Genomic DNA, 9,919 nt, shown 5'->3' on the forward strand with positions numbered 1-9,919 from the left:
TCACCTTGTTGCTCTTCTCAGTGCTCTTTCTATAATCTCAACATCTTTTTTACATCATGGCAACCAAAAACTGGATGCAGTATTTTGAGTGTGGTCGTTCCAAGGCATTATAGACAGTCTGAGATTTCTATCATGAAAATCACAGTGTATGCTTCTCTATAATTTCCTCCCCTTGCAGCCCATGCGTTTATCAAAAAATGCATTTCACCAGGCCAGTGACCTCTGATGAATGGGATTGGGGCACAAAGAGGAAGAAGAGGGAATTCCTCCCAAATGGGATATAAGTATCTTCTATAAGGAAATTATTTCAATTCCTGCAGCAACCTTCCAGAAACTTAGCAGGGTTTAGTGGCTCATTATGTAATATCAGGGAGCTTAGTGCTGCTGCACAACAATCACAGGGCAGCAACATAATCTACTTCCTCCAGTTTAGCTGAAATCTATATCTCTATCCAAAATCATTTATGAAAAACAAGATTTAAAAAGAAATAGGCAAAGCTGTAGAGGTACCAAAATGTATTTATTCAAGACCACCATAAAAAATAATTCTAAACAAATTATAACAAATTGGAATTAGGATTCTTCTCCCTAGCAATGAATTTTGCAAAATCAACATTCCTTCCTTCATTCCTTCCTTTCTTCATCTTATTTATTTATTTATTTATTTTAACATGTTATATAAACATACACTAAAACTTCTTACATTCATTTAATAAAAGAAAGCCCTGGTCAGTAAAAAAAAAAAAGAGGGGGGGGGAGCACCATTCTTAGCTCACAAGTTAAACATTTTTTCAAAGCCCTTCTAGAAAAAATATTTTTAATCAAAAACTATAATTTGGAAAAGCTGATGAGAATTAAAAATCAGTGTCTAATACACAAATTCAAGAATTCCCTGCATCATAGTAGTAATTGGGGTTCACATTTTTTGACAAGCAAGAAGCAAATCTGCCTCATCCTAAATACATATTCTAGATAAGAACGACATCAGCTGAGGAAATATCATTGATGCTAACTGCCAACATAAAAGACATCTACCAAAAGTTGAATTGTACTTTGAGTATACCCAAGAGAGTCTGAACTATCCATCAAGGGAGTGACACTTAACAGCCTCTGCTCTGAATAGTGTTTTATTTAGAAGCAATAATAATTATACTGATCGCTCTCCTGTTTCTCTCAAATGTTTGCAAACCCTAATCAGAACTAGCATGAAGAAGTCTCCAACCATAGTTTCTCTGAAGGAAATGATATCTATACTGTCCAGGAGGTATTCAACTAGAAAATACTTTTTTGCACCATGTTTTTTGCACCAGCAGCTACTGCTATTACATCTGGTCTCCATAAATGATAACTGTGAAATGACAGCAAAGAGCTACATCACTATATCTCTTCACTGCCATCTTATAGTTGTACAGATTTTTGCAGATCTATATATTGGCAAGTGACACTAAAAATAAAATCCTCTGGCTTGATCTTGTTTATATCAGTTTTAAACAAATGGTGCAAATGCCGGAATCTGACATAATCTGAAATGCCCCCAAATTTGTACAGCTTCAAACATTTGTATAAAACTTTCTGTATCTTTTCTTGTTTGATTCCAGTTATTTTACTTTATTTCTTAGCCAAGAATAATACTGAGAGCTACAGAGTTACATCAACAAGTTAGGAATTGTTAGAGATTCTTGTATCCGTCTGGCAACTGGTGATAAGACAACTAAAATTTGTTTTCCTGTTAGGATCTACTTAATTCACAAATAGAGATCAATGCCCATTTAGCCACAACTATGGAAATTTAAAAGTGTAGTAGATTCCCATTCTAATTGGTTTTTAGAGAATCATAGATTTTATCCCAAAGAAGAGAAGACTACAAATCATCTAAAATGGCCATCAGTAAATTCAAGAAAGCCATTTTTGCTGTTTTTATTTATTTTTAGTATATCCTAGTCCACCTATCCTACACCATTTTTAATCAGCCATCTTTATATATACATATTTTTGCAGGCCTAAAGATAGGATAGGAAGATCAGAAACAGTGGACAGTTTAGTTGTTGCTGAACTATAATTCCCTGCATCCTTCACCATTTATCATGCTAACTAAGGCTGCTGGGAGTTGTAATTTTCCCATTTCCGAGGGCGGGGGCGGGGGGGCACCATTGCAGAAGCTGCATTCCCATAGACTTCACTAAATCATAATGCCAGCGGCCATTTTATGATAGCAGACTTGAAAATTAGCTTAGAGCCCATCTCTAATCTGCAAACCGTTGTAACAAATTATCTTCTCCACGTAGGACACTGCTATTCCCTCCAGTGCTACTATCCATGAAGCGTTCACAAGGGAACTCAATGAGGTCAGCCTCACGCAAGGCACAAACAGCACTACGTGGTGTACGGTGGGACTGGAAGCCAGAAAAATCGGTGGAGATTCCTGTCCCCATGGACCGGAGGGGCCGACGGGTGGAATACATCTGCCTAACATGGACTGGAGAGGCTGCCTTTCTCCGGCGGCACCCCAGGACCTTCTTCCGCACCAGGCGGGAAGCCCAGGCAGCCAAAGCCAGAAAGAGTAGCAGAGCATTGACCGCCAAAAGCACAAGGGTGAGGAGCTGCTGATCCAAGCTTTGGGTCCCCCCAGCCATCGCAGCAACTGCTGCCCCCACGCCCTCTTCAGGCAAAGTGACCAGCCCTGCACAATGGTCCCGTGGTGCCACTGGGCAGACACGGCCCCCCATCACTCCCTCCACACAAACCAGATATGGGGTATCCGGACGCAATTCTCGCAGAGTGGCTACTGGCTCATTCCATTCAGGGAGATAAACAAAGCGCTGGAACTTGATGGCAGCACCAAAGCGATCAAAAAGGACTCTGAAGCGCACAGGCCCTAACAAGCGAGGGCTGCGGTGTGGGTGGACCCCCCAGCGCACTGTCACTGCACTTTCAGTGACAGTATCCACTGTCAGGTTGTACAGAAACAATTTGTTAAAATCACATGGATCAGTGACCAGAGGAAGGGTACTAGATACCAAGTGGTGTTTTCCTGCTCGCCGAGGCCAGGGGGCAGCAAGTACAGAGGGAGATCTAGTACTGATAAGAAAGCTGGGCAACAGAGTGGTTGGATCTGTCTGCACATTCCAACTTCCCTTTTCGGATACCATCTTCTGGGATCCCATTAGCAACCCAGTTGAAATAGAAGGTGGGGAGCTCTGTTTATCCAGGCCCAAGCCTAAGCTAGAATTACCATTGCCTCCAGGATTGGCAGATGTTAACCCTTCCAAACAAGAGCCATTAGAAAACAAAAAGAGTTGCACATCCTCTAAGTAATCAAGGTATTTCCCAGCCAGGGCAGGTGGCTGGTGGCACTGGACAAACACAGTCAGAAGCCGGCCCTGGGAATGCCAGGATGCCAGCCACTGTTTCAGCCCTTGCAAGTGGCAATCGCAGTTCCAGGGATTCCCATCCAATTCCAAGCAATACAATGCTGAGTTGGAGGTAAAGAGATCTCCAGAAAGGGAGGCCAGGGCATTTCCCTGCAAACTGAGCTCTCGCAACTTATTTAGGAGACCAAAGGTGCCAGCAGGAAGACTAGTGAGGAGATTATTACTCAGATCCAACACCTCCAAGCTTTGCAGAGGCTGGAATAAGCTGGCAGGCAGTTGGCTTAGCAGGTTCCCTTCCAAGTGCAACTCTTTCAAGGACCCCAGGCCAGCAAAAGCCTCCACTGCCAACCACGTCAGGCGGTTTCCACCCAGTGACAACCTGGCCAAGCTGGAGAGATGTTGGAAGTATCCTTTCCCTAGCTGTTGCATGTTGTTCCCAGAGAGGAGGAGGGTGCTAAGCAAGCGCAGAGACCTGAAGGTATCTGGGTGGCGCAGCAAATTCTGCTGGTTGCCAGACAGGTCAAGGAAGCGTAGCTTGCCAAGCCCAGCAAAGGCATTACGGCTCAGCCAACGGATCTGATTGGCCTCCAGATGCAAATACAGCAGGTTGGTTAGTCCTGAAAAGGTGGCGTCGCTCAGCGAGGCCAGCAAGTTGCCGTCCAGCCGCAGCTTGATCAGATTGTTTAGACCAGCGAAGGAAGCGGTGCTTAGATAACTGATCTCGTTAGCGTTGATGTAGAGGACTCGCAGTTTAGCCAGTGGCCGGAGTGTGCCCGGCGCCAAGGAAGCCAAGAGGTTGTTGCCCAAGTAAAGCTCCTCCAGACGCCCCAGGCGCTCGAAGGCTTTCGGATGGAGCGAACGGATCCGATTATACTGCAAGTCTAGGCGCTGCAGCGCCACCAAGCGGTGAAAGTCCAAAGCCGAGACATTGGCAATGAAATTGCCGCCCAGGCTATAGGTGAGGATGTCCTGCGGCTCGGCGGCCTTGGGCACCGACCGTAGTCCCCGATTGGTGCAGAGGACGTGCTGCTGCTGCTGGCAGTCGCATGACTCCGGGCAAATGGGCGCCACCGCCGGCGGAAGCAGCACTAAGAGCGAGTAGGCGAACAGCAGCTGCATCAGGAGGACTCTGAGCTGGAGCGGCGGCGGCGGCTCCATCTCTCTAGGGCGAACGGCGGGCTTCTTCCCCAGTTCCCTCGGCGTCTCTCCGGCATCCCCTCCTCGTGGGCGGCGGCTTGGGTTGGGTTCCGAACCCAGCTCCGAGTGCAACGCAGGCCACCAGCCGCGCTCTTCTAGCTCACAACGCCGACGGCTCTTTGCTCCAGACCTGCCCGAGCGCTCCGTCTCCTGCTCCTGCAGCTCCCACCGCCGCGCCTTCGGGTTGGGGTCTGGCTCCCTGCGACCCTTTCCTGTTTGTGCCTGAGCGGTTGTTCTCGAAGCCTGCAAGCCAAGCGGGGGTGGCGGCCAGGGACAGACAATCGGAGCGGAAACTCGTACTTCCCACACTTCGCCCCCGGGAACTCGCTAGACCTGGAGATCGGATAGAAGGAGGGGAACGGGAGAAAGGCCAGACCTAGCGGATTGGAAGGAGACAGCCGGACCAGGGCGGCGCGGGGTTGGGGTGGAAAGGAGGGAGGGATAGCGAGGGGAGCGTAGCTAAGCAGCGGGGTTGCCGTCTAGGCAGGAGAAGGGGCGAAGGGGAGAGAAACAGAAGCTCGTGGACCGAAGATTAAGCACTCATAGATTTTAACATAGGGAGGAGTCGGAGTGGTCAGCCCACTGGGATTCCTCGTGGCCTTCCCCTTTCCCTTCGCTAGTGGTGTGAGTCATCTTCGCCTATCTGCCCAAAGTAATAGCCATGGCTTAGAGGACTTTAGATTTTGCCCTTCCACAAGTGGAAATCTGATTCTGGTTGCCTGACCTCCCAAGGTAGATGCTGCCTTCATGGGCCTGCAACAGCCTTTCGAAACAGTCCCCTGGTGCTAAGATGCTCTTGGTATGTTTCCTGCTCCGCTACACCTTAAAGCATTCAAACAAACAGGATACAGTCTTGTGATCCTTTCAGCAAACATAATGTGACTTCCAAATGGCTGGAAATTATAGCTTCTTTGACTGTACTGGCTTGACGTTCAGTAGAACTGGAGGGCTTTGAGTTCATAAAACATTAGGCTAGAAAATAAGAATTGACCATGCCTAACCTCACAAAACTGTGTTAAGATTAAAGGTTGAAAGTGCATTGTTCAGTGTTCAAGAGGGCAGGGGTGGGTATATCTAATACATTTTTAAAAAATTAGGGACACTAGATGTTCTCTTCAAACAATTTAAATGATAATCCCAGGGCTGTGGGGTGTCTTATTTTCACAGTCTGCAGACACATTTAATATTCCGGCTTTCCATAAAGTGTTAAACTTTTATTGACACTAATTGTGCTGAGGGTTCCCCCCCTCCCGATTTTCAGACAGAATTTCACATACTTTCTTTTACTTTTCCAAGCTGGCAATATTACCGATAATCCAACCATTATAGCATGACAGATTAATCTGAAGATCTCTAGCCTCCTTTCATCTCAATATTCAAAGTTTACACCTTTAGGAAATGATCCCATAATCTGACAAATTCTTACATTTGCAGATTTTATGCACTGAAAAACAGAAGTAGGTATTGGTAGGAACCCAAAAATACAGTGGGTTCCTTTATCTAACTTTATTTGATAAAAAAAATTTAAAACTTTAAAACATTCTCAATGAAAATCTGGAAGGGATAGTTGTGGCTGATTATGAAGTAAAGAAGAACCTAGTCAGAAAATTGAACAACATACAAGTTAGATTGCCTTAGATTCCTGTTTCTTAAGCTCAACAAGTCAACATATTAAATGTGTGTACATCAATTTCCAGAATTCCCTAAATGGCATAGGGAATTGTGGGAGCTGAAAGCCACACATTTTAATGTTACAGAAATGAGAATTTTCCCAAAGCATCCTGGGAAGAAAAGAGGAAAAACTTTTGACTCCTTATTTTGAGAAACACAATACCCACCACTGAAATCAAAATTGTTTTAATCTATTGAAACATATTCATATCTCATAGTAGGAATAAAGTACGAAGATTTGTAAGACAGTAAATATTGAGATATTTAAGCTACATTGTTGGATAAAGTCAGTTGAAATGAGATCAGGTAGAATTGTCTATACAGGGTAAACATCCTAAAAGAATTTTTTCCTAACTTAGTTGCTATAAAGCAGAGGTTCCCAACCTGGGGTGCTCACACCCCCTGGGGGTGCGAGACGATATTCCAGAGGGTACAAGAAAAGTCCAGGTAATTTTTATTTATTTTTATTTTTATTTATTGATTTATTTATTATGCAATAGATTAACTTTGTTTTCATTTTAGAGTTAAGTATCGTTATTTAGTGGCCGTCACATACATAGCTGAAAAGATTCGATCCTACTATATATTTAACACGTTCAGTAGTTCCTAAAGTCTAAATTTCAGAGGGTGTGAGGTTCGAACGAAATTTCTTTAGGGGTGTGGGGCGAAAAAAAGGTTGGGAACCACTGCTATAAAGAATTGCTCTGTTTAAACTTAAAGCCAAATTGATAGCAGGAATCAGACTTACTTCTGGGGTACATCAATAGCATGTCCAATAGTGCGTTTTCCTAACGAATGACTCTGAAAACACTGAATGAAGAGATATTGGCATGTGCTAGAAATGGATTTTGCACTGGATTGAATCATCAGATTGCTCTGTTTTCCAGTCAATCCCAACATGTAAGCAAGGAGGTAGCAGGAAATTCCCAGCCCTGCTATTTAAAGGAGCATTAAAGCTACCATTATTATTCCTGTACATTCCCCAGCAGTTCCTACATTGTTGCAATAACTTTATGACATTTTTTTGCTGTGGAAGAATCAGATAATGACACTAGGTTAGGATAATTGGAAACTTCTTTCATTCATTCCCTTTCATAAGCAGTGGAGAAATAAAATATTAATTTTAAGTAGCTTTATTCATGGTTGTTTTGCATTTCTGAACTCAGGTCAAACACTACATAAATCCTGTAGATGATCTTGGCATAACTCAGATTTAAATCAGTGAAATACTAATTCTGAATGGGATTCAGCAGAAGCATTTGGTAGTTAGCCAGACGGGGAAGAACTGTTGGAAAGAGGACAAGCAAATTATTCGGATAAAAAAGTCTTGTACTAGTCTTTGGATGTAAAGTTGACATTTTGAACCAAACATCTGTAAAAATGAACATTATTCCAATCCAAGTACTAGCTGGATTTTCTATTAGAAATTGAAGATAATTATATTTATTTTCTTTATTCCAGCAGTTCCTACAGATATTGAGAGCCCAGAAATCATCTCAGCATCTGGTAAGATATAAATTAAGGATCTGCCATGTTGCCTTGAAAACCATGACTGTCATGATAATCTTTAGGTTTTTGGCTTTTGTATGTTTATCAACCATGTTTTATATATTTGTTTGATGTAAGTTCATAATGGCTTGTTCAACAAATCACAGTCAAAACAACATGCTTGGTACAATGGCATGAACCCTAACCCTTCAACCCCAACTCTAGATATGTCAGGCTTCAAGAGCTAAAACCTTAATTAGCATGCACAATGACTGGATTAGGAAGAAATTCTGGCAACTTTATGATTTGAAGCCACCAGGTTGGGAAGGTTACTGTAATTATATACAGATATTAAGACTATAACATCAATCTCTTTTATTTGTTTTTTAATATCTGATCCACTTTTAGTTATTACCAATCCTGGTGAAAGTTAGAACTCAAATATTTGCTATTTACAGTGCATTTTGTTTTGATTTTTAGTCAAGAGCACCTCTATACTACACTGTTTCTACTTTCCAATCCCAACAAGGTTTTTAAAGCGACTGTATGATCATCTTCATTCCTACAGACAAAGATGCACTAAAATCAAGTGGGCTACCCATGAGCCAATCTGAGCCAGTCTTCTCCAGCCATCAGTAGAAAAACTACAAAGTCATTATCCAAATGGTGGTAGAAGTTAGAGCTTCTTGGCCATTATGACACCATTTATACTGCATGTAGATTGCCACTGAGAATTACAATGGTACTACAGCTTTCCAGCCAGATGTTCTCCCCAACGTTGAAGCCAAAATGCAAAGAAAATGTAATTCTCACATGAGGTTCTGGATAAATGTCAAGGTATGCTTGTTTTTAAGGAAATTGCCATTTGACTGGAACATAATAAGAATAATTAAAATAAAATGTGTTAATAAATTTGCCTATAAAATCTACTGGGGGAGGTCCAGGTTCAGCCAGAAGATAGGATGAGCCAACTCTTTTTCCCAATTGGAAGATATCCCCACCCTAAAAGCTCAACAGCACTCTATCATAGCATATAACAAAATGGATGTTTTATAATTTGAGCTGTGTCACGGCAAGTTGAAAGAGAAACAGCTGTGGAATTTGTGCCAATTTAGCACTGCTGAAGCATGGTTATTTTCCCATGAAATTATCCTTTGTCATTTAGTATTCCAGCTCATTGAGCAAACTATAATTAATCAAACTGGGATTTGCAATATACTTGTGCAGTGTAGGACTTACTCCTAGGCCATTATTTTTTCTTATCTATATTATAGAAAAGCAACCCGCAGGCTAGACTGTAATTCTGCTCTTATTGCAAATTTCCATATGTGATTTGTTATAGCACTGCAGATGATTGGCAAATGGTCCAGTAATAAAGCTTAGCACTTCTATTATGGGTTTCAGAGTCAAATCACATACATGAACAGCAGCGTCTGTGGTGAGATAAGGAGAACAAAGTCACTGCAAGGTGGCACTGCAATATAAGTCTTGCCCTCTTGATTGTACAGTACATAATGATGTCACATGTTGATTTAAAAATGGTATTGCTTGTGGGCTTTTGTCCTTCCGAGCAAAGCAGTGAGCTCCTATGGATGCTGTTGTACTTCATACATGAACAATCAACAGTCCTTTTGATTTGATTCAGTGATTCCAATGCTTATATGATAAAGATTGACATTATTACCATGACTGCAATACTAATAGTGGATAGGCTAGGAGGCTAGAGCTGCATCCATCAGGTTGCATTCTGGAAGACTGAACATTCCAACTACATTTATATACTAAATGTAGTTGGAATTATATCTAAATAGTTATAGGTGGCATTACATGGTTAATTTTTATTGTTTTGGTGTGTTCGGGTCTTTTCCTGGGTAAGATTGAGAGTATTTTGGTGATGTTTCGATGAGGTCCCACTCGCCATCTTCAGGCTGGTGCTTTCAGCTTCTTGCTTGTGCGAGCAAAGCGTGATCTGAGCTGCCGTCTCTCTATAAATACTGGTGGGGAGGTTGGCTGTGTTGTCCTTTCTTGATTGGTTGATGGAGTTGATGTTTGCAGATTGGCTGGCTTTTTCATAAGAACCTGTGTGGCTGAGGTATACTCTGTGTGTGTATCAGCCTCCTGTGTTGTAATGACCTGGATAAGAATAAAATACTTCCTCCCTTTTCCAGCATCTTAAAGCCACAGGACATGAA

General features: G+C 42.5%; 1 protein-coding gene across 1 annotated transcript; it reads right to left on the reverse strand.

Moving 5' to 3' along the window:
* Positions 1-501: 501 nt before the first annotated feature.
* Positions 502-6,678, reverse strand: TRIL (TLR4 interactor with leucine rich repeats). The gene has a single exon (XM_026708208.2). The coding sequence runs from the start codon at positions 4,527-4,529 to the stop codon at positions 2,244-2,246; it is 2,286 nt and encodes a 761-aa protein (XP_026563993.1). The 5' UTR covers positions 4,530-6,678; the 3' UTR covers positions 502-2,243.
* Positions 6,679-9,919: the final 3,241 nt, after the last annotated feature.

The sequence above is a fragment of the Pseudonaja textilis genome, chromosome Z, assembly GCF_049901715.1.
Source record: "Pseudonaja textilis isolate UNSWEBS1 chromosome Z, rPseTex1.2, whole genome shotgun sequence".
In the NCBI taxonomy this organism is placed as follows: Eukaryota; Metazoa; Chordata; class Lepidosauria; order Squamata; family Elapidae; genus Pseudonaja; species Pseudonaja textilis.

Bases quoted from the DNA above. Each gene is read 5' to 3' on its own strand.
- TRIL (XM_026708208.2), bottom strand. From the start codon at position 4,529: ATGGAGCCGCCGCCGCCGCTCCAGCTCAGAGTCCTCCTGATGCAGCTG.